The sequence below is a fragment of the Ictalurus furcatus genome, chromosome 13 (genome assembly GCF_023375685.1).
Source record: "Ictalurus furcatus strain D&B chromosome 13, Billie_1.0, whole genome shotgun sequence".
NCBI classification, from domain to species: domain Eukaryota; kingdom Metazoa; phylum Chordata; class Actinopteri; order Siluriformes; family Ictaluridae; genus Ictalurus; species Ictalurus furcatus.
The window spans coordinates 10,770,812-10,796,440 of NC_071267.1; the positions used below are offsets into that span (position 1 = coordinate 10,770,812).

General features: G+C 39.0%; 1 protein-coding gene across 2 annotated transcripts; it reads left to right on the top strand.

Moving 5' to 3' along the window:
- Nucleotides 1–1,526: 1,526 nt before the first annotated feature.
- plxdc1 (plexin domain containing 1) lies at nt 1,527–24,742 on the top strand. 2 transcript variants are annotated; one of them, XM_053639221.1, is made up of 13 exons: nt 1,527–1,995; nt 12,164–12,294; nt 15,953–16,096; nt 16,319–16,388; nt 16,970–17,092; nt 17,162–17,280; nt 17,691–17,790; nt 17,899–17,994; nt 18,353–18,434; nt 18,522–18,582; nt 21,578–21,704; nt 23,811–23,971; nt 24,107–24,742. In XM_053639221.1, the coding sequence occupies exons 1-13, from the start codon at nt 1,920–1,922 to the stop codon at nt 24,227–24,229; spliced, it is 1,413 nt and encodes a 470-aa protein (XP_053495196.1). In that variant the 5' UTR covers nt 1,527–1,919; the 3' UTR covers nt 24,230–24,742. The 2 variants fall into 2 exon arrangements, with proteins under 2 accessions (XP_053495196.1, XP_053495198.1); XM_053639223.1 differs by lacking the exon at nt 1,527–1,995 and having other exon boundaries at nt 12,209–15,389.
- The last annotated feature ends 887 nt before the right edge of the window (nt 24,743–25,629 follow it).

A 25,629-nucleotide genomic window follows, 5' to 3' on the forward strand; every position in this document is an offset into this window, starting at 1 on the left:
TAACTGTGTCTGAATCAGCAGTAAAGGAGTTTCTTTTAAGGAGTCAGCGTGAGAATGTGTCTTGAGATGTGTGCCATCATGACATTCCTCCCTGCAAAATGTGTTGGACAGGGGGTTGACTTCTACTTCATCATTGATCAGTGTACACTCAGCCTGCCTGACAAATTCATCACACTGCACTGAGAACATCACAAGGACACAAGTAATACCTTCAGATAAACTATATCATTTGGGGCTTTTGATTCATTAAGGATCTGTTTAAGTGGGATGGATTATTTTCAATAGATACTTTGACATTTCCTGTAAATTGGATTCGCTGTGTATACTGAGGTTTTAGCAAAGCTTTGACAGGAAATAATTTTTTTTCTTCTGCAGGGCCTTGTTAAGTCATCCCGACAAGAACGGTGGGAACACAAGCTGTGAGAGTGTGTGCATCTGAAAGAGATGGCGTGTGTGTGTGTGTGTGTGTGTGTGTGTGTGTGTGTGTGTCCTCATGGGTTTGATTTTGGAAAGCTAATCTCTCTGTGGGCGTATTGGCACTTCATGGTGCTCGGCAGCTGTGTGGGATCCTTTCGAGTTGTTCCACTTGATCCTCTCGCTCTTTCAGAGAAGTTCCACAGAGTTGTTGTATTGTTCTCACCATAGTGACAGACTATGGGTCAGGGAAAGGGTGCAAAAATATTAGCATTGGCCATTTTTTGTACTGTCATACGTGTAGACTCATGGGAAGAGTTTATTTAATTGTTGGATAGCATGTCGAAATGGAATGATTTTCATTTTCAAAACCTCTATGCAACATTTTGTTTGATTTCATGGGAACATACAGACAGGGTTGCATGGATGATGAGCTTTATTAAAACTGTAATATGTCTAAACACTATAAATTGTGTGTGTGTGTGTGTGTGTGTGTGTGTGTGTGTGTGTGTGTGTGTGTGTTTAGGGGGACATATTTTATATCTTGAGAAGGACCCAATGTCCCCACAAGGGTAAGAATATCTGAAAGATTGGGCATGTCTGACAGCATTGTGGGGACTTTGACTGTTTGGTTTTTTGTTTGTTTGTTTGTTTGTTTGTTTGTTTGTTTCAACAAAAACTGCACATTTTATTTTGTAAAACCAAAAAAGCCAAAAAGTTTTTTTTTGGTTGCTGAGGTTAGGGTTCGATATGTGCGTGCGTGTGTGTGTGTGCGTGTGTGTGTGTGTATGTGTGTGTGTGTGTGTCAGTTAAGGTCAGGTTTAGGATTAGGTGTAGAAAAGTCATATTACATACATATTACATACATAATTACATACATACAATATATACACTACATATATATAATCATGTCCTGAAAAGTCACAAAAATAAAGTGTGTGTGTGTGTGTGTGTGTGCCTATAGGGTGTAATTTCCACTAGGTGGCACTAGATACAGCTCCACCCTCATAGAGTCTTGTTTTGAAAGAAAGAGAAAAGCAGAAATATATAAATATTTGTAAGTGGGGTAGTCTCTGCCTGCCCTCAAAAGCGGGCAGAGAGAGAGAGAGAGAGAGAGAGAGAGAACAGGGAGGTGGAGAACTCTTTCTCTCAGCTGGTCTGCCTGCCTGTCCCGCCTTGAACTCTCGCATTACCATGACTACAACATCCGAGAATTCCAAGTAAGAAAGCACAGCAGCAGAGTGAAAGCGGAAGGCAAGAATCTGTTTCCTTTTTTTTTTCCTAAGTGGAAAAGAGTGAGAGAGGAGGGGAAGAGCGGAGGGAGGGAAGAGACAGAAAATAAAGTAGAGTAAGAAAAAGAGCTTGTCAAAAGCGTACACAGAAACGAGGAGCAAGGTGACACGGGAGGAGCCGAGGAGGGAGAAGACAGGAGAGGAGGAGGACGAAGAGGAGTGGAGGAGGAAGAAGAGGAGAGGAGTGAGTGAAGGACTGAGAGAAAGCTGGCCATGGGGCTGTGCGCTGTGCTGCTCATCTGTCTGTCCCAGGCAGAGCTTGCCAGAGTCTGGAGTCAAGAGCTATCAGGTAAGAGCTTCTGCATAAACACACACACACACACGTGTGACAGACTTCTGCACATGCTAAAAGATGTGCAGAAGTATATCCTCACATTTATCACAGCTTTCAACAGGTTAACATTTACAAGAAGGGTAAGGTTCCCATAATTCTCTCTGTTTGTGTAATTAATGAAGTAAGAAAATGTTATTTAAAAGATTTTTTTTTAAAAAAACCTCTACTGAGGTAATGGTGCGCTGCTGTTTTTTGTTTTGGGTTTGCGCACTCTGACATGAGAGTTCTGTGTTCTGTGAATAGTGTGTATCTGTTTCCTTTCACTGCAACACTCGGTGCTGATGCTTGTGTAAACTTGTGTGTTTTGCCCCGAGGATCCTTATGACTCAGAGGAAATGGACAACCCACAGGCTGAAAGTTGGGCTACATCTGTTTGTGTCGAGTTCTTTCTGTACTGGCCTGGTTACTCACTTCAACGCACATAAAACCAAGTGTGTGTGTGTGTGTGTGTGTGTGTGTCAAACTACACATACTCTAATACGCACTTGCTTATAAATTGCTGACAAACCTGGTGATGGAAGGTCCACAGCTGTCAATCTAAAATGTCTTGACTTTCTGAATGTTATGAACACATTATCATTAGGATGGGAGAAATGCCCAACCTTTTATTACACATAACCAATTAGCACATAATTACTTTAATGCATACTTTAAGGATGCATTTTTAACTGTCCTCTATGTGACCTCTGTGGTTTTGTTGCCTGAAACTCACTTCATTACAGTTAGACAGTCTCAGATATTTCCCAACTAGGGTTTCACCCTAAAACACACCAATTACCAATGTTTTTTTTTTTTGGTGCTCATTAACCAATGTGTTCTTTGTTGTTTGTCCTTTTACTGCTATAGTAACTGTAGCAAAAAAAAAAAATATGAGCATGGACATTTTATACATATGTTCTTGATCTTGTTTCCGTGACACCCACCCTGCGCGTGTTTGTGTCTGTGCGTGGATGTGTGTGTGGGCGTGTGTATTTTGGTCCTCCTTGGAGATGCTGTATTTTTAGCAGTCCTGATTCTTCTTCTCTCTGCTAGGCAGCACTGCTCCACTTTCTCTGGCCCCTGTCCCTCCTGTGCCTCTCTCTCTTCTCATGCAGCACGCTTACAGAGCCCACAAGGCACAGAGCGCGTGTGGGTGTACATCTTCAATTTTGCGTGCTCTTATTCTATATGTGACATAGTCGTTGCTGTTTGAAGCAGCTGAACAACTGTCAGTCAAAACACAGCACATCTATTTGTTGTCAAACCATAACAGGTTATTTATTAGATATAAAAGCATGTTCTATATGACCCACTTCTACACCTGGACCTATATGTTCTACGTGTCCTATATGACCTACTTTGGCATCATGTTCTGTGCACGTGACAACACACTCAGCTTGTGCAAAGTTAATCCTGCCCTAATTGAGACAGCGATTTTTGGATCACAGTTGGGATAACATCCTGTTCTTTTGTTTTATTTCTTGTGTATTTGGTTGCTGTGGACAGCCTAATAGTGATGGCCAGCTTTTCTTTTGCTGTTGCATGGGGGGAGTCTGCTGTCAGTCTTTCTTTCTGACTTATTTCTCATTGCTGTCTCAGTTCTCAGTGATGTCTTAATTTTCAGTGATGTCTCAGTTCTCATTCTCAGCTCTCAGTGCTGTCTTAGTTCTCATTCTCAATTCTCAGTGATGTCTCAGTTCTCATTGTCTCATTCTCTATCCCAGAGAGCTCTCATAAATTATGGAATTACTCTGATATTTTCTTGTAAATGTATCCCAACATTCTTCTCATACACTAGAAAGTTACCTGATCACACTGTATTAAGTGAGCAGTGAGCCCCTAGAACAAGTGGTTAAAGGGACTTCCTCCTGCAGATTTAGTGACATAGAGGTGACCAATATGGGATCATGTTGCTTGATTAATGTTCAGTGGAATGCAAGTCCAGTCTTGTGATACAGAAATTAATTTTAACAAGCTGACACGAGCACCTGTTTCCATTTTAGTACATTCTTTACATTTGAAAGGTTTTGATGACATGTAGCTCATCTGCTTTGAATTCAAAGCACTGTCTTAGACAAATGACGCACCCCAGCCATGATCTCTCTCTCTCTCTCTCTCTCTCACTCTCACTCTATCTCTCTCTCTCTCTCTCTCGCTCTCTCAATCTTTCAGTTCTTTTCTGTTTTTCTCTTATCAGCACAGCTGAAAGTGTTTGGGATTGGTTACTATGGTTACAGTCCAAACCGAGTGCCAAACTGTGATCTTTCCACCTATATGCAGAGGAGGCCCTCTTTATTGCATGCTACAAATCACACATGTGGAGCTTATAACTCAAACGACTGGCTCCAATATGTGTGCCGGTGATCTAATAAACCTAAAGGGAACAGCCAGACTAATTTATCAATTTGACACAGTAGTTTAATGAAGGATTTACATTTCTATTCTAGAGTTTGAAATCTCCAAGCATCTCATGATTTGATGCAGTTTAGATTCTGCGTCCAAGATACAATTGTAAAACAATTTTTTGTGCATTTTTGTGTATGTAATTTTTTTCCCCCTGTATCCTACATTTATCTTAGTTTATGATGATTTGCTGCTTTTATGATCTTTTATTTTCATTTTCATCCATCATGGTTAACACTAGGCTTAATGTATAGTATTTTTTTTAGGGATGTTAGAACAAATTTATACTCAAACACACTTAAAATTAAATACCAAACATTTTAAGTAATTAAAATATGAATGCAAGAAATTTGACAGCTCTACCCATAACATTTATTTTTTGTAATGTTTGGTATTATTTGCACTTCGACTAAATCTGCAGACAAAATGCCGCCCTCAGGGAAGCATTCACTTCACTAGAATACAATGGTTTTAATTTATTCCCTGGAGAACAGTAACGCACTACCCATTGCTACTCCATATATCATTCATGCAGACAACAAAAGCCCCTTTGAACTGATTTTTAATCCTGGTGTCTTAAATGTAGTGTCTTAAACGTGTTCTCTCTCTCTCTGTCTCTCTCGTTCCAGTCAAGAGCTCTGTTGCAAGGACAATAACTAATGATCTGTTAAAAGTGAGTTAAGACTAAGGAGATGAAAGGAAAAAAACAAACATCCACAGCAAAGTTTAAGCATAACAGGGCACCCAGAACAGACACTGCAAAATAACAGGGAGAAAACAACTGGACGAAAACAACCCAAAGTCCCAACAGGAAATTTGTGATTCTTCTTTTTTTTTTTTTTTTTTTTGGTGAAACAAAGAAGGACTTTTGGCAAGAGAATAAAGTGCAATAATCCTTGCTGATTTGATTCAATTAGGATTTGATGGAATTGAGGCTGTAGGGAATTGGTGTGTGTGTGTGAGTGAGAAAACGAGAGAGAGAGAGAGAGAGAGAGAGAGAGAGAGAATGTGTCTGTTTGTGAGTCTGTGCAATATCATCTGAACATGCCCTATTTCCTTCTCTTCTCCTGTGTGTATTTTATCACTGAGCTAATATTTGTTTCTGTTAAGCATTTGAAGCAGCTCAGCACCGTGCAAGTGCTAAAGCTGTCGTTTTGATATGTTCAGCAGGTTACACAGCGCACAGCCACATGTCACCTATCCGCATTTATATCTAGCACTTATGCTGGATGCTGATGAGAAATACGTCATGGTTTGAGTATTTACTCCATTTGAGAAGTAAAGTGAATAAGCAGGCCAACGAGGGGAAACTGCTGTTTGGGGAATTACTATGATGGCCATTCTGCCTGAATTTATTGAGTAGTTTTGGGACTGCTCCATTGGTTTCTCTTCTAACCATTCTCTATTCCTCCCTTTTCTGCCTGTTGTATCCTCTCCCATTTCACACCTTCATCACTCTCTTTTCAGCCTTGTCTTCCTCCTCCACTCGGTGTCATCCCACATTCTCTTGCTCTACCAATTTGTCTCGTTCAGGTATGTTAGTCTCACAGCAATGTGGTCTAAATGACCTAATTAGATGGCTTTCGTTGCATGGCAGCAGAAATAGCCGAGCTTTTCCGGCTATGAAATCAAACAAGGCTCATCATTAAAACCAGCTCCCGAGTGACACACCATCCCAACTCTCTCTCTTCATCTGTCTGAAGCCTGGGACACACTACAAGATTGATGCAGTCCTTCAGCAGCTGTGAAAAGCATTCAGACCCCTTCAGTTTCTGCACACTTTATTGTGTTATAGATTTAATTTAAAATGGATTCAATTTGGCCATCAATCTAAACATAGTAAGCCATAATGACAAAGCAAAAAAATGTTTTTTGCAAATCTTTTAAAAATCAAAAACTGAAATCTCAGACAATTTATTCAGTACTTACAGCAATATTTTAGCCCTTACAGCAATTACAGCTTTGAGTCTGCTTTGGTAAGTCTCTTTCTCACATTGTTCTTAGCAGATCCCCTGTCTAGCACAATCAGATTGGATGGGGAGCAAGTGTGAATCTGCCAAGTCTTGGTTTTGGCTTGACCGCTCAAGTACATTCAGAAATTTGTTCCCAAGCCACTACTATGCTGTCCTGGCTATATTCTTTCGGCTCATCGTGCTTAAAAGTGAACCTTTATCCCAGTCTGAGGTTATGTACACCCTGTAACAGGTAATAGAGGTTCTTTAAGGACCTCTATTAATATTTATGTATTAATCTTTCCCTTAATTCTGACCAGTCTCCCCGTCCCTGCCGCTGAGATGCACCCCCATTGCATGATGCTGCTTCCACCAAAATGCTTCACCATAGGGATCTATTAGCTACTTGATAAGCAGTAAGCCTTTACCAGATGTAACACTTGGAGTTCAGTCCAAATTGTTAAATGTTTGACTCATTAATCCAGAAAATCTTCATGCTCACGGAGTTATTTAAGTGCTGTTTGGCAACCTCTACACAGGCAGCCTTATGCTTTTTACTCAGGAATGGCTTCCTTCTAGCCATTCTACCATAAAGGTCTGATGGAGCATTTCTGAGATTGTTGTCCTTCTGGCAGGTTCTCCCATCTCTGCAGAAGATGTCTGAAGCTCTGTTAGAGTTGGTTCATGGTCCAGTTCCCTTCTAGCTTAGTTACTGAGTTTGGCTGAGCAGCCAGGTCTAAGAAGGCTTTATTCTATGTCTCAATGAAATAACTCTCAGGAGCCTAATGTGCTCCTGGGAGCATTCTAAGGAGAATGCCTTGGACTTCATGGCTTGGTTTTAGGTTTGACAAGTACTGTGAATTGTGAGACCTTAAACACACAGGTGTGTTTGCCTTTCTAAATCATGACCATTCAAATGAATTTGCCATGATGGATTCCAGTCAAATTATAGAGACATATAATCAAGATAATCAAAGCAAACAGGATGCACCTGAGCTCAATTTGCAGTCTGTTAGCCAAGGGTCTTATCTCAATGAGATATTACAGTTTTTGTTTTTTTTAATAATTTTGCAATAATGTCTAAAATCGTGTTTTTGCTTTGTCATTATGGTATTAGTGTGTGCAGATTAATCGTCAGAAAAAGTCAACTGAATCCATTTTAGATAAGCTCTGTAATACAATAAAGTGTGCAAAACGTGTAGGGGTAATGCTTTCCAAAGCCACTGTAACTCCAAGAGTTTTCATTCTGTATGAACCTTCAGTTAACAAACCACACAATATTACAAGTTTCTCAAATAAAACATCCCACACTTTCAGATTATGCACATGAATGTTCATCAACAAGTCCTGGTCAGTGATCCCAACAAACAGAAACTGGGGTCTTCCCGTCCTCAAATGTGACTTCATATCAAAACAAACAGGGAATGACAGTTCAGCTTGTCGTTGATTATCTGTATTTCATGCATGATGTCAAGGTTCACACAATTGCATGTTAGACCCAAGCTCCAGGATGTTGAGTGGTAAACATTGAGCATGTTTAATATTTACCAGTGTAACGGTTTATCAGAGCGGCCATGACTGCACTGTGAGTAGATAAGATGGAATTTTACACTCCATGTACAGTACCACTTTTTTGATCGTAGTGATGCGCATCATCACTTCCATCATTACTTCTCTCATTCTATGTATCCTTTATTTATTGGTACATGTCCCCGTACAGAAGAGGAGAAAATCTCCATTTGTGTCTTGTCAACAACTTCACCATGAGAGAATTTAATACCTATGACCTGTTTGAAAAAACAAACTCCCTGTGGTTTGTCCAAGTCATTCTCTACTGCCAAAAAAACAATGATGAGTCATTTCGCTCTCAATCATTCTCTACATAAAAAAAGAAAAGAAAATCCTACTCATGGCCTTTACCTCATATTTGCTGCTTTTTTTATAATGTATACGTTGGGAATCAGGGCTTCATGGTCAGCTAAAGTAAAAAAAATTTTTTTTTTTTTGTCATGCATATTTTTTATTTTCTTCTTCACTGCCCTTATTTTGATTTCTCTCCCGTAGAGTGAGACTTATTTTTTTTCTCCATGGTCTGTTGATGTTCTGGACATGTGATGGGAATTGTGTTTGCTCTTCTGTTTCATGCAGTGGTTGTAAAAGAACTATGCATTTAATGCAGCTCTGGAAACCCGCATGTGCCAAATAAAAACAGCACACGACAGACTCTGATCTCTTTCACAGAAGACATGCATGTGTGTTTGTGTGAATATGTGTACAAGTGTACTGAATCAGAAATCCAAAACTTGTAATTACTCTAAACATAGTATGGAGATTTGATTTAATCCACGAAACCAATGGAGTCTTGGTGATAGACTTGACCACTGCTTAACGTAAGTGCATATTGAATCCCATTCCTCTGGCTTTTATTTCAGGCAGCAATGGCCTGTTTTGCACCACTGGCATTTACCTCACTGCTGGGTGGATCAGTGTCACCCTCAGTCCATCTAGCCAGCATTTTTGTCCAGGCTAATGGTTTGAGCACAAAGACATTTAAAAGATGTGGTGGGGAAAAAGCATCTATGCCAGACATTAATGCGACATCTAGATTTTGGACAGAGAGAAAGTTTTCAGTATCTCTTTTTTAGGACACACCATTAGTCAGTATTTTATAGAAACATGATGAGTGGCCCAGCAGGTTCATGCCAGAGCTCAAAATTTTTCTGGCTATGGCTAACTGGGTCACTTTCACTAACCTGGTCTGATCCGCTCACATATGCTCACAAAAAGATGTATTGTTATCTTCAAAGTAAGGTGGTGGTTTGATAATCATCATACATGAAAGAGAAAGAAGAGAATGAGATAGAGTGCACAGCAACACTTGATTACAGATGTGTCATGAGAATAAGGTCTGGAAATTGTTCCAGTGAAGCTCTGCGATATCTTTCACATTACTGGAAAGAATGATTTGGCAACATGTCTTTTCAAGGTCCTGTTTCTCAGTTCACTTTTGAAATTCATTTGATTAATGTGGCTTTGCCTGCCAGAAAAACTGCAGAGATGAATCCCTGTACGGTGCCCTCCACTAATATTGGCACCCTTGGTAAATATGAGCAAAGAAGACTGTGAAAATTGTCTTTATTGTTTAACCTTTTGATCATTTGTTCAAATAATTCTCAAAAAAATAATCTGCTGTCATGGATATCAGACAAGTGTAAACAAAACACAGGTTTATCAAATAAAATCTTTGTTAAATATAGGTGTGCAACAATTATTGGCAACCTTTTAGTCAATACTTTAGTCAATACAAGATAACAGCTCTGAGTCTTCTCCTATTATGCCTGATGAGGTTGGAGAATACATGGCAAGGGATCTGAGACCATTCCTCCATACAGAATCTCTCCAGATCCTTCAAATTTTGAGGTCCATGCTGGTGGACTCTCCTCTTCAGTTCACTCCACAGGTTTTCTATGGGTTTCAAGTCAGTGGACTGGGATGGCCATGGCAGGAGCTTGATTTTGTGGTCAGTAAACCATTTTTGTGTTGATTTTGATGTGTGTTTTGGATCATTGTCCTGCTAGAAGATCCAACCATGACCCATTTTAAGCTTTCTGGCAGAGGCAGTCAGGTTTTCATTTAATATCTGTTGATATTTGACATAGTCCATGATGCCATGTATCCTAACAAAATGTCCAGGTCCTCTGGCAGAAAAACAGCCCCAAAACATTAAAGAGCCACCACCATATTTAACCGTGGGCATGAGGTACTTTTCCATATGGCTACCTCTCTGTGTGCGCCAAAACCAGCTCTGGTGTTTATTGCCAAAAAGCTCTATTTTGGTTTCATCTGACCATAGAACCCGATCCCATTTGAAGTTCCAGTACTGTCTGGCAAACTGAAGACGCTTGAGTTTTTGGATGAGAGTAGAGGACTTTTTTCTTGAAACTCTTCCAAGCAATTTGTGGTGATGTAGGTGACTTCGGATTGTAGTTTTGGAGACTTTCTGACCCCAAGACGCAAGAAACTTCTGCAATTGTCCAGATGTGATCCTTGGAGATTTTGTGGCCACTCGAACCATCCTCTACACAGCGCATTGAGACAATATACACACATATCCAATTCCAGGATGATTCATAACATTTCCAGTTAACTGGAACTTCTTAATTATTGCCCTGATGGTGGAAATTGGCATTTTCAAGGTTTGTGCTATTTTATTATAGACACTCCCCATTTTGTGAAGCTCAACAACTTTTGCCGCACATCACAGCTATATTCCTTGGTCTAACCCATTGTTATGAATGACTACGGGAATTTGGCCTATGTTTTATCTTATATTTATGCCCCTGTGAAACAGGAAGTCATGGTTGAACAATTTCCCATTCCTAGTCACCCAGATGTACTAAAAAATGTAAAATATCAGTGGGAATATACTTCAAATATATTTTTCTCATGTGAATTCATACAGTGCCAATAACTGTTGCTCACCTATATTTAACAGATTTTTTTTTATAAACCTGTGTTTTGTTTGCAATTGTTTGATATCCCTCAGAGCAGAGTATTTTTGTGAATTTTTTTTAACAAAAGGTTAAACAATAAAGGCAAATGTACACATCCTTTTTTACTCATATTTACCAAAGGTGCCAATATTAGTGGAGGGCACTGTATGTGCTGCATGATTATGTGTGTGAGTGTGCATGGGAGATTTATACTCTCTGACCAGAGTGGTTGTGATAGGATTACTACTGTGTCGTTATCAGTAAAAGATGAAGATGTCAGAGAGACATGCTTAAGACTTTGTTCAGACAGGCAGAATTTATTTTTTGGCGTAGCCATTGGTGGAAAAATCTCCACGTTTGTGTTTAGCAAACTAGTTAACTTTGAATAGAAACTGGAAATACACATCTGACAAGTGTTTGTTCAATCAGAATGAGTCTTCTTTTTTTTTCTCTTTAATGTTTTGTATCACGGCTGGCTCATCTCTGACACCTATGCACACTCTGAAATGCACAGTTGCAACAACAGCACAAGCTTTGCATCTGGCCGACTTAATCATATTACAGATGACAAGCTGCAGCTGCCCTACAGAGCAAATCATTTTTCCAATGAAGGCTTGTGCTGCTAGTTTGTTCATTTTATTACTATAGCAATGATGGATTTTCTCACAAATGTGACAGTTTTTGTTGTTCTTGCCGCATCTGACTCATGCACAGTACTGATTTTGGAAACTGTGTGCAAGCAGGTTATTTCAGGGCAGGGATCTGCACACATTAAAACAGATAGAGGTCACTTACAAACACAAATGTAAACCATTAAAGCAGAAAGATTGGATCTGAGCAAAAAAGGAACAAAATTGAGCAATAATATGTAATGCGAGCATAGCCTAATTCTAATTAAACTACACTATTCTGCTGTGTTTAAAGATGTTTTGAACCAGATGGGTGTCTTATTTCCATCTTTTTCCTTTTCTCTCTCCAATCTGTCAAATACACAAACACATCAGACTTTCCTCGATCCACAACATGCCCATGGGGGGGAAAAAAACACTCAGCAGTTTCAGTGGCTCTGCAACAACAAAGTACTTCAAGTTATAAATCAGACATTCAGGTTTAATGCCAAAGATTGCAAACTTGTAAACTGAGCACTCTCTGAATTTGTTCGTAAGAGCAGTGATGACATTAATCCGATACTGCTATGCTTAAGTTCTTAATTGTTCTTTGGTACGGACTGGGAGCTATGTAGCTGTGCATGGGTCTTCATTCTGTGTGGATTTAAAGGTTTTGTGCTGTTCTCAGATTCATTGCATGGACAATCAGATGTGCAGAGAGTCAGGAGAGATCAGCAGGAGTCAAGCCAGAGTCCACAGGACAGAACAGTCCAGGATGCAAACGGAGGAGGCCTCGCCATCAACGTCACCAAAGTGGTGGTGAGTTCTCTTCTCTTCTCTTCTCTTCTCCTTAACTCTGTCTTCTTCTCTTCTCTTCTCTTCTCTTCTCTTCTGCTTAACTCTGTGTTCTTCTCTTCTCCTTAACTCTGTGTTCTTCTCTTCTCTTCTCTTCTTCTTAACTCTGTCTTCTTCTCTTCTCTTCTCCTTAAATCTGTGTTCTTCTCTTCTCTTCTCCTTAACTCTGTCTTTTTCTCTTCTCTTCTCCTTAACTCTGTCTTCTTCTCTTCTCCTTTAATCTGTCTTCTTCTCTTCTATTCTTTTCTCTTCTCCTTAACTCTGTCTTCTTCTCTTCTCTTCTCTTCTCCTTTAATCTCTTATTCTCTTCTCTTCTCCTTAACTCTGTCTTCTCTTCTCGTCTCCTTTAATCTGTCTCCTTCTCTTCTCTTCTCCTTTACTCTGTCTTATTCTGTTCTCTTCTCCTTTAATCTTCCTTCTTCTCTTCTCCTTTACTCCGTCTTATTCTGTTCTTTTCTCCTTTACTCTGTCTTCTTTTCTTCTCTTCTCCTTAACTCTGTCTTCTTCTCTTCTCTTCTCCTTTAATCTGTCTTCTTCTCCTCTCTTCTCCTTTACTCTGTCTTCATCTCTTCTCCTTTAGTCTGTCTTCTTTTCTTCTCTTCTCCTTAACTCTGTCTTATTCTCTTCTCTTCTCCTTTACTCTGTCTTCTTCTCTTCTCCTTTACTCTGTCTTCTTCTCTTCTCTTCTCCTTTACTCTGTCTTCTTCTCTTCTCCTTTACTCTGTCTTCTTCTCTTCTCCTTTACTCTGTCTTCTTTTCTTCTCTTCTCCTTTGCTCAGTCTTATTCTCTTCTCTTCTCCTTTACTCTGTCTTCTTCTCTTCTCCTTTACTCTGTCTTCTTCTCTTCTCTTCTCCTTTACTCTGTCTTCTTCTCTTCTCCTTTACTCTGTCTTCTTCTCTTCTCCTTTACTCTGTCTTCTTTTCTTCTCTTCTCCTTTGCTCAGTCTTATTCTCTTATCTTCTCCTTTACTCTGTCTTTTTCTCTTCTCCTTTACTCTTTCTTCTTCTTTTCTCTTCTGTTTTATTTTGATTTAATCTCTTCTCTTCTTTTCTCTTCTCCTTTATTTTGTCTTCATCTCTTCCCTTCTTTTCTTTTCTCTTCTCCTCTCTTCTCCTTTATTTCGTCTTCACCCGTTCTCTTCTCTTCTCTTCTCCTTTACTGTCTTCTTCTCTTCTTTCCTCTTCTCTTCTCTTATCTTCTCCTTTATTTCATCTTCATCTCTTCTCTTTTTTTCTATTCTTTTCTCCTTCTTATCCTTCTTTTCATCTTCTTTTCTTTTCTTTTTCTTCTCTTCATTTCCTACTGTCCATTGTCCTCTTCCGTTTTACTCTTTTCACTTCTCACTTTGGTCTCTTCTCCTTCTCATTTTTTCTCTTTTACTCTGATCTGATCTCACCTCCTCTCTTATCGCCTTCGCTCTTTTTTTTTCTTCTTTTCTCCTCTACTCTCCCCTAAGCTTTTTTCTTCCCTTTTACTCTGATGTAGTCTTTTTCTCTTCTTACCCTGTCTTTTCTTCATTTTGTGTTCTCTGCTCTTCTTACTCTCCTCATTTTCTCTTCTCTTTTCTTCTCTTCTCTTCTCTTCTCTGCGGCTCTTACTCTTTAGTCGTTCCTCTGCAGGTGTTGTTGATTGAGCCGTGCAGGCTGCAGGTGTGCTGCATGTCCTCACATGTGCCACCTGCACTAATCTCCTCAGCTCATGTACTTTGTCCAAATGATTCATTCATAACACGAGGCTTCAACAACTGCTCAGCATTCAAACCATTTGGAAGTGCTGTCATTCATCACTGAGAGTTACAGATTAGGTCCAATTTGCTTTAAAGTGTTACAGAAGATTTCCACAACGTGTGTGTGCAGCATGATGAATAGAAGCCTTTTGTACTTTTCATCTGCTGTGTGTCGAGAAAACGTTAAACTGAATGAAGGGGAAAGCATGTGTTGATGATCTTTAAATATCCCAGTGGGTGGAGGATAAAGAGACCTCACAGCAACCTCGGATGTGTGGGTTTATTTAAGTGCTTCTCTGGGCTTTTTTGTATCTCTAACAGAACACGAATGATTTCCATAAACTGAGTTATGCTTCCCACTCTTCAAACCAAATTCAAACCAGATTTGCCAATAGTTCTGCCGGTGGAGGGTTTTTTTAAGCATGCTGGAGTTCTAATGTGTTAGATGTCTTAATGTACGTTGGTATGCTTGTATGCTTCTTAGCACCTTTTTAGAATATCCGTAAATAAGAAACCCCATAATTATCATGTCTGCAATTTTTCTGGGTGTTTTATGGGCTTGTTTAGAAGTATCATGGTCAGTCCCTAAAACTTAATGGACATTCTTGGTCAAAAGCACCTAGAGAAAGAGGAGCTCTGTGCAGGAGGCTGAGCAGGGATGGAGCTGAAGGCAGCTGCTGCAGCTGAAGGCTTTCCCCAGAAACAGAAGCCATTCTGGGGCGAGTGTATCAGGGAATCTGGGTCGTAAGTAGTTATCTGGAGCACTGCTGCAGTTGTGTGTGTGTGTGTGTGCGAGAGAGGCTGCTTTTAACTGCTCTACTTTCGATGATACCCACACCTCTTCACTGTACTGTCTCCATCCCTCTCTGTCACCTTCACCTAGAGAATACATTAATAACACAGTGGAGAGCTGGACTGGAAACACTTTTAACACAGTGTGTGTGTGTGTGTATTGCTTGTAGTCCAGACACACTTTCCTCACTCTCTTTCTTGGCAGGTGAACTAAGGTGCATAGTATGTTATATATTTAAAGTCTTAACTTCTAGCAGTCCATCACATGTCTTTAATGACCTCGCGGCATGTCTCTGATTTAAACCGTTTGTTGCATTAGAAACTGTGTAATCATTGGCTCTTGGGTTTATTAATCCAACAGCAGAATTCATGGTGGTGTGTTATATAAGATATTGAAATTGTGGGCTGAATTTTTCCAGGCACATTAATGAATAAATCATGTTATGGTTTGCGAGATGTTATCTTAGTGTATTAACTTTTCTGTCTTGTCATCTTTTTTTCTTTAGTCATTTCTGCCTTAAGCCTGTAGTGTGTAAGTCTGTAAGTAACTTTTTTAACTTGACGAAAGAATTTCTTCAGAATATGGTGACAGATTAAATGCCTTTATTACAATAAAAGCAGTAATAAAGAACACGTTAGAAAAGAAAGAAAGACAGAGTGAAAGACAGAGTCAAACTTAACCTGGAATATCCAAAAACCTCACAATATGTACAAAGAGTTGAGAAATGAAAATACAGTGTTTTCTTGAAATAGATCAATGTGTTCTCAATATAAATGGACTCACAGATCTTTTGATATTTTATTCTTATATGCACTCCACTGTTGTTGTTTTAAATGTGCTCTATAAATAAAAATTTTTTTAAAAAATGAAGAGCCTTCATTCATAGCTTTCTGATGCAGCTGTGAAAATAATCCAAAAGGAGTGAAACTTTCTCTTCAGCTGTCATGATTAAACCATTTGTTGTCATGGCTTATCACACGTCACGGTGTGAAAGTAGTGCCAGAGTGTATCACATCAGGTCAAAACCCCACTGTTCAGGTTGTCATTTTTCCTGTTGTTTTATCTTCTTCTTGCATTTTCTCATCTTTCTTCCCTCTCTTAGGAGGACACTCAAAAATATTACTCATGGCGTAGCTTTGGCCCCAGTGACAGACGAACTCAGGAGCTCTGGGTGGACCTGAATTCAGTCCAGGAGGGTCAAGTCAGGGTGCACGGCATCCTGTCCAACACACACCGACAGGCAGCGGTAAGAAACATGCACTGATACACACACACACACACACACATATCTACACCTTAAAAAAAAGCATTTATAGGTCTATAAATGGATGTCATGTACGTATATGTAGTTATCAGCACAAGAAAACACCCCCCCCCCGCCCCATTATAATTATCTCTTTATTGAGCATTTTAACATTTATTCCCACTTTTCCTGTTTTACTTTCTCCCCCGCACTCTCTGTATCCAGCGGGTGGCCCTTTCCTTCGATTTCCCCTTCTATGGACATCAAGTGAGGCAAATCACCATAGCAACTGGAGGTAGGACACACACAGTCACTTGTAGCTTCTCTTGTCTCCCATATATTAGGTCACTGTCCTATTGGTTTGTTGCAGAACCCAGAGCACACTAGTCTGAAAGTCCAAAGGCTATGTTTGTGCATGAGTCAAACCATCTTGCTTTATAGAAAGAGAAGGTCAATTCTTTTTTGTCTTTTAACAGTTTAACTTCATCTATGGAAATTTTCTAATGGTCATCTAAATATCTAATGGTCTGCTGCTTCTTAAATTAGCATCAGGAAAATGGAGCACTAATGAGGAAGGCTTTGTTAATTACAGATTTGGTCTCTCATATATTTCACTGATGAGAACGGTGACCATAACTCTGCCTGGCTGCGGCTTCATGCATCCTAGATCTGCCCGACTAATTAACTTTCATAATTATTTTCGTATCACTGAGAGGAAATGGAATCTTACCACAGTGGGATATAATAGAAAAATCTTTAGTACAAGATATAAAAGAGATTCTAGCCTGTTTAGCCACTGTCAGTCATCAGATATGACTCACAATGGACCATTCTTACTATTCGTGGTTCTGATTTTGAACTCTTATCCGTTTTTAGGGTTCATTTTCACTGGAGAGATTACGCATCGCATGCTGACGGCCACCCAGTACATTGCGCCTCTCATGGCCAACTTTGACCCCAGTTTTTCCAGGAACTCCACTGTGTGCTACCTGGACAATGGTGAGTGATGTCAACTAGACAGCTTGCAGCTTTGACCTCTTACCTGACCTTTGACTCCTGGTTCTCCAGGTGAGGTGTTTGTCGTGCAGTGGGATAAGGTGAGGCTTCAGGGCAGGGAGGCAGAGGGAGCCTTCACCTTCCAGGCCGCTCTTCACCGCAATGGGACCATTGTTTTTGGCTACAGAGACGTGAGTTCTGTGGGACATGGTCAGAATGCCTGAAGCAAAATAAATAACAGAGAGCCAGGAAACATGAGAAAACATTGTAAGAACACTTGGCAGCAAAATATTAGGGCTCTGTGTCAGGAACTTGAACTTAAATATAACCTGGAATGTTCCAGGTTCAGTCCAAGACTGAAAACCAATTCTAGGCCTTCCCCTGACCTGATCTTAAGATGTTGGTCTACTTATTCCAACAAATTCTAGTGTTGTAGCATGGCTAGAAAGATATGTGGATTGCATACTTGTTTCTGCCATATTTATAGTAAATATGTCAAGTGATTAACACTGCACTTTCTGGCTGCAAATTTATTACTAAGTCCTTAACACAGGATTTTGCACATACAGTTCCCATCCTCTGGGATGTTGTCTGTTGTTAGGTACCTTTACCGGTGGTAAAGATCAATTCTACTGAGCATCCAGTGAAAGTTGGTCTGTCTGATGCCTTCATGGCCTTTATTCCTTCCCCACAATCCCCAGGTTAGTTCTTTTCAAATCTCTTTTGAGCATCTTTTCAAACCCCCTTATTCTCATAAATATAGTGTTATTCCTAATATCAGTAATAGTATTTTATTCTTACATAAGCAGATTCGAAAAGGAGGACGATCTACGAATATCATCGGGTTGAAGTCAACACCACTGAGATTGTAAACCGCTCTGCATTTGTGTTCAGCCCGTTACCTAGTGAGTGAGGGGTTGGTGTACATCACCAACATTACATTTATCCTACTGTAATATCTAACATGAAGTCAGATAAGTTTTTATAAGTATTTTCTCAACTTTTTGGCTAAATTTCTCCCAAATTTACAGATCAAAAGGTTCAACAATAAAGACAGTTTTTTCACAGCCTTCTTTGCTCATATTTACCAAGGGTGCCAATATTAGTAGAGGGCACTGTATATATTTTATTGATATAAAATCCAATGTCTACTTAGTGAAACAAACACAGATTATGGACCGCTTATAAAATTATGGTCCATAGAGATGTCTTTGTGCTTTGGCAATGTTTTCTTTGCGCTCCTTCCATGTTGATGCACTTCAGCCTGCCTCCAACACACCAACTGCGACCAGTGTCTCCACTCCAACCTCACCACGGGCTGCAGCTGGTGCAACATCCTGCAGAGGTACCATCTACACAAATGATATTGGTTATAGGTTTATATGGCAATGTACTTGTACAATTCTGTGTGTGTGTGTTTGTATGTTTTCAGGTGTTCAGATGGGATAGACCGGCATAGACAAGAATGGCTTGAATTTAGCTGCTCAGAGGAGGTACAAAATACCTGACCACCACATTCCCACTCACCAGCTGAATATATTTTTCTTGTTCTTGAACTAATTTTTGTTGTACTTTCCAAAAGATTTTCACATGATTACAGAAACAAAATATTTGAATTGTTGTTTCTCTTGATTGCACGAAAACCATGGGTGTTCTCTAAAATGAAAAAGAATATGAGGGATATGTGGAAAACTGTGTTGACGTTTGCTTCATATTAATTTGTTTATTACTCAATAATAATAATAATAATAATAATAATAATAACAATAATGAATGTGTTAGTCATTTTTATTACATTCTTTACAGAAATAGAACAGAAAATGCATGGATGGATGGATGTTGTACACTATATGTCCAAATGTTTGTGGACACTTGACCATTACACCCATATGTGGGCCTTTCCTAAATTGTTGCCACAAAGTTGGAAACGATTTGCTGTGTGCCGTAGCATTGAAGTTTCCCTTCACTGGAACTAAGAGGCCCAATTCTGTTGCATTAGTAACCTGTTGAATTAGTAATATGACAGACACCCTGCATAATCTAATACTGATAATAAACTGATTTTTTTTTTTTAAAGATCTCGTTATTTAAGAAATAATGGGGGGGGGGAACATTTAATTGTTGATCTGGTGACGTTTTCTGTAATGAGACATTTATTTAACATTTATGGAAGCCTCTTTTTGCTTTCTAGTTTTTGAGGTTCAAGGTTCTTTTTTTGTCACATACATATTACATACATATGACGTAATGTAGTTCTGAAATGAGAATGAGTATGTGAAATGTATGAGAATGTGAAATGAGTAACATGACAAGCTGTGAGATTGGTGAGAGAGTGAATGTTTATAGCTGCTATAAGGTAAAGGATAACAGGAACTGATTTGTTTCGTATGATGTGTTAAGTATAATTTTTTATTAATAAAAAGAATTATTGTTGGCAAATTGCTGTGGTATTTGAGTGGTATAAAAAAAAACCCTTCGGGTGTGCTGTTATTAAAAAATAATAACTTTAGGGATCACACCACCCTGTTGTTCATTATTTTCTTAGAACAGCATTTCCTGATGTGTTTTATTCCTTAATTTAAGGTGAGGAATATACATTGTTCTTTTGGAAGAATTACTGCATATTTGTTATTGCGGAAAGAAAAAGAAATCACAAAATTTACCCTTAATCATTATAACATAAAAAACTTAGATTCTGTATTTCATATGATGATTACAATTTTAAATATGTTACACATCCACTCTTTTTAGAATTTAGACGTTTGTAATTATGTTGTAATTACAATTTAACAGAAAATAAGTTAATACCAGCAATATTGTTGACAAAGTTCTTTGGGAAGATGTCAAAGGTGAGAGTGTAGAAGGGATTTAAATATTAAAAGTACTGTTAATACATGGTACCTTAAAATCCAGAACTCAGTGGTGCTTGAAAGTTTGTGAATTTTCTATATATCTGTATAAATATGAGCTAAAACATCATCAAATATTCACAGAAATCCTTAAAGTAGGCAAAGAGAACCCAATTAAACAAATGAGACAAAAATATTATACTTGGCCATTTATTTATTGAGGAAAATGATCCAGTATAACTGTGAGTGGCAAAAGTATGTGAACCTCTAGGATTAGCGGTTTAATTTGAAGGTGAAATTAGAGTCAGGTGATTTTAATCAATGGGATGTCAATCAGGTGTAAGTGAGCACCATGTTTTATTTAAAGAACAGGGATATATCAACGTCTGACAACGTTGACAAAACATGTTTGTGGAAGTGTCTCATGGCACGAACAAAGGAGATTTCTGAGAACCTCAGACAAAGAGTTGTTGATGCTCATCAGGCTCAATGGTTACAAAACCATTTCTAAAGAGTTTAGACTCCACCAATCCACAGTCAGACAGACTATGTATATACAAACGGAGGAAATTTAAGACCATTGTCACCCTCCCCAGGAGGGGTCGACTAACAAAGATCACTCCAAGAGCAAGACGTGTAATAGTCTACGAGGTGACAAAGGAACCCAGGGTAACTTCTGAGCAATTAAAAGCCTCTGTCACATTGGCTAATGGTAATGTTCATGAGTCCACCATCAGGAGAACACTGAACAACAATGGTTGGCATGGTAGGGTTGCAAGGAGAAAGCCACTGCTCCCTAAAAACAATATTGCTGTCTCTCTGCAGTTTGATAAAGATTGCATGGACGAGCATGAAGGCTGTTGGAAAAAGGTTTTGTGGATGAATGAGACCAAAATAGAATTTTTGGTTTAAATGAGAAACGTTATGTTTCGAGAAAGGGAAACATTGCATTCCAGCATAAGAACCTTATCCCATCTGTGAAACATGCTGGTGGTAGTATCTTGATTTAGGCCTGTTTTGCTGCATCTGGGCGGGGAAGGCTTGCCATCACTGATAGACAATGAATTCTGAATTATACCAGAGATTCTAAAGAAAAATGTCAGGACAACTTTCTGTGAACTGAATCTCAAGAAAAAGTGGGTCATGCAGCAAGACAACACCCCAAAGCATACAAGTCATTCTACCAAAGAATGGTTAAAGAAGAATAAAGTTAATGTTTTGTAATGGCCAAGTCAATGTCCTGACCTTAATCCAATAGAAATGTTGTGGAAAGCAAGCAGTTCATGTGAGGAAACCCACCAACATCCCAAAGTTGAAGCTGTTCTGTAGTGAGGAACGGGCTAAAATTCCTTCAAGCCGATGTGCAGGACTGATCAACAGTTACCAAAAATGTTTAGTTGCAGTTATTTCTGCACAAGCGGGTCACACCAGTTAGTGAAAGCAAACGTTCTCATACTATAATATTCGATCATTTTCCACGATAAGTAAATGACCAAGTATAATATTTTTGTTGCATTTGTTTAACTGGGTTTTTTTTATTCACAAACTTTAAAGCACCACTGTATATATAGGAATAAGACATTACAATTTGCAACTGAAGAATGATTAAAAGTCTATGATCCATTTTTTTTTATGTTAGGCGAAGGAGGACACATGTGAAGATTACAGTCAGGGAGGTTCAGACAGCTCGATGAGTCCATTCAGCTCTCCGGTTCCTGCCGCTACACAGTCCCCTGCAGCTAGGCCAGGCAGCCCTGTCACTGAGGGTGAGTCATCTCATCCTACGCAAACTTACACTATATGCCACATTCACACATGCCATGCAGTGTATTTGAAGCAGTTCTTTTCATGGGGTCATATCCTGCTGATTAATATATTATATTAGATATTATCAGACTGGTCTGTATTTAAATGCCATCAATTGCTGCTAAATAAAAGCTCCTCTTCGATTACTTGTTCACGAGTATATACTTTTAATCACTGTGTCTGATCAAGTGCATATATAAGTACAGGGTGTCCCAAAAGTCTCCATACATAGGGGACTATGTTCGCCAGCACCTCGTTGGTTGAGCTTTCGTCAGTGGATGTTCGTGGACGTCCACTTCTCGGTTGGTCCACAACTTCCAGTCATATTGAATTTGTTTATAAGCGTGATGTGCTTGCCATGTTTCCTGTTAAAATCCATTTCAACCTGGTAACAGCTTCCCGATCCAGCCATGAGAATGATTTCAATACATTCCTCTTTTGTCAAAGCCATTTTTAAAGGCAATCTGAAATATATAAACTAAGTATGAAAAAAATTGGAAGATAAATGGCTAAAAAGTCTTACTTTTCCCTATGTATGGAGACCTTTAGGACACCATGTATTATTATTATTAATATTATTATTATTATTAAATATATTATGCACAAGGTGCTTGAAATAATACTTACTGGCAGGTGTTGGCTGTATGAAATCTGACAGGTTGTGCATTAACATGTGAGAGGTGCTTGTCCCTTGTCTGTTGAATTCATCTTGCATGGGCGCTTTTGCTAAAACTGCTCTTGTGCTGTTCTTGCCTCTGCCTCTGTCCTGCCATCTCACGACATTCTGTCCCTGCAGACGACACCAAACTTCTCTTTCACCACCATGATAATGGTGAGTCGGCCAATGTGTTAGTCTTTCTAATTAAATAGGAATTAAATCTTTGTAGTACCAAAGTGGTTGAGTACAATTTTTTTAATTTATAAAATTTATACAACTTGTGTTCTGACCTGTTAAAAAACATTTTCTGATGGCTGATATCACTGGTCTATGTGTGTAGCCTAATATAGTTCAGTGGCTGTTTTTTATTTTTTTTTAATTCTCACCCATAGTTTATATCTACACTCTGTCACAAATAAGCATTTTGGATGCAGGAAGACTGAGTGATTTAAAATGCACTCACTTCCCTAACTGCATTTCAGTATTCACTCTTCTAAACAGAGTATCATTTGGCTAAAACTACATGTATTTCTAATCTCGCTGGCTACTTTATTAGGAACGCCGTACTTATACTGGCTAGAACCAACCTTTGCTCTCAGAACATCTTCAAGTCTTGTGGCATGGATTCCATAAGGTGTTGAAAAAAAAAAAATCCTTTGCAATTCTTGTCCATAGTGACATGAGTGAATCATGTAATTGCTTAAGCTTTATCTGCTGTACATTCTTGCTGTGAATCTCTCTCATTCTACTCCATCCCAGAGGTGCTCTATTGGATTTAGATCTGGTGAGTGGGAAGGCCACTGAAGAACACTGACCTCAGTGTTATGTTCATGGCTCCGGTTTGAGACGACTTGTGTTTTGTGACATGCTGGAAGTAGCCATTATAACATGGGTAAACTGTGGCCATAAAGGGCCATTCCAATGATGCCCAATTTGTATAAAGGGGCCCAGTATGTGCAAATGAAACATTTGACGCAAGACAGGTTGGGTACATGGATTCATGCTGGTGATGCCAAATTCTGACCCTAGCATCTGCATGTCACAGCAATCAGAAATCGCTATTCATCAGAGCCTGCTACATTTTTCCAATCTTTAAATGTCTGCATTTAAGTAAAAATTAACTAAATCTCTTGACCTTTTGCTGCATGATTTTATGCACTGTTGGTTTCTACATTGCTCATGAGTAAGTGTACATGTGTTCCTTATAAAGTGGCCAGTGTGTGTATATAAGCTGCTTAGTGTCCGAGTGGCTGACTTGCTGTCTTAATCTTTGTTACTGTGCTTAATCTTTTGTGCTTTTTTGGCAGTTCAACGTTATGGATAAAGAACATTTACATCTTCTACTTATCAGCATATTCTTTGACAACTCTAGCTCTTTTTGATCTTTTTTCCAATCATGACTTCTCAGATTTGCAGAAGGGTACTTCTGGTGAGGAGGAGCCTCCAGAACATACTGCAATTATTGCGGGTGTAGTGGCAGCCCTGGTCTTACTGGTCTTCTTGACCCTGCTGGCTGTGTACTATATAAACACACACCCAACTGTCGCCCCTCCATTCTACCTCATGCAGGTAAATCTAACTAATATATTTTCACATTAAAAATACAATCAGATTTGACAATTCAATTGCTCTGTGGTGGAACAAGATAACACAATGGCACTGATGAGTTGTATATTAAAGTGTAACTGTTCTGTTCATTTGTAGCGCCGAACCAATAACTATTGGCCGTCCATGAAGTTTCGCAATCAGGGTTGCCATTCCAGCTACGCTGAGGTTGAACTTGGGTTTCATGAAAAGGATGGCTTTATTGAGGCTGAGCAGTGCTGAGGAGGCGGGACTTCCTACTCAAAGGAGCCAATTCATTTCTGTTTTTTAGTAAAAGATCAAACAAACAAACAAAAAAAAGACAATGAGGTACTGTTACCCACCACATGAATGGACACCAGAGACTGTGGATAGTTACCTTGCAAGCTTACTCTGCCTCCATATATTTGACAGTCTTTCCTGCAACACCTCTTGTGCTATTTGTTTATTCCTTTTATTAAGGAACAGGCAATGTTAATGGCAAATGTGCTAGCTACGCTCTTAGTAAAGGCGTTCAGAGTGGCACATGCATTAACCATGAAGAGTCCTGCAGTTAATGTACAGTACAATACAACTTTGTAGAATTTCATTTTTAAAAAAAACAGATGTTTTGTGTTTTATAATATGTTCAATGAGAAAAAAATAATACTCAGTTAGCCACATGGACTGGACTGCACTTTAAATGAATTATCTCAGTAGTAATAGTGATATGATGTGATCTAATTTTTTTGACCTTTTTTAAAAAAAAATATTTTGTGCCCTAGGATCAAGTTTCAGGTATCAGTATTGCAAGCATCAATAGACAAATTAAAAAACAAAAACAAAAAAAACAACAAGTATAAAAACTATACTCGGTTTTTAAAGATGCAGTTTGAATCTTTTAGAGCTTTCTACTGCCTGTGAGGTGAGTTGCAATGATACACTGACAAGCATAAAAGATAAATAAAAAGCCCCTCATGAACAAACACTATAATAAATTAGGACTTGAGACATGACTCAGACTCCAGCTGAGAGATTTGTGACTTGACTCAGACTTGCAGATCAGTGACTTGAGACTTGTCATGGACTTTAGCTAAGACTTGTGACTTAGCTTTGACATTAGCTTGGAGACTTGAAACTTGACTAAGTCTTACAGCTCAGAGACTTGAAAGTTGGCTTGGACTTGCAGCTCAGAGATTTACTGTATGATTTGACTCACACTTGCAGCTCAAAGACTTGTGAATTGACTTGGACTTGCAACTCAAAAAGTTGTGAATTGGCTTGGACTTGCAGTTCGGAAACTTGTAAATTGGCTTGGACTTGCAGTTCGGAAACTTGTAAATTGGCTTGGACTTCCAGCTCAGACACTTGTGACTTGACTCGCACTTGCACCTTAGAGACATGTAAATTGACTCGGACTTGCACCTCAAAGACTTGTGACTTGATACAGACTTGCAGCTCGGAGACTTGAGATTTGACTCGTACTTGCAAAAAGTGACGTGTGATGTGACATTTGCAAAAAGTGACTTGCAAGCATCTCTGTTACAGGTCTAGAAACTTTTAAAGATCATAAGCATAGACCATTAAAGGAAAATGAAGATCTTATTACCCAAGAATGATGAGTATCTTTCTTAAAAATATAAATGGAATCCTGTTCCAATTTG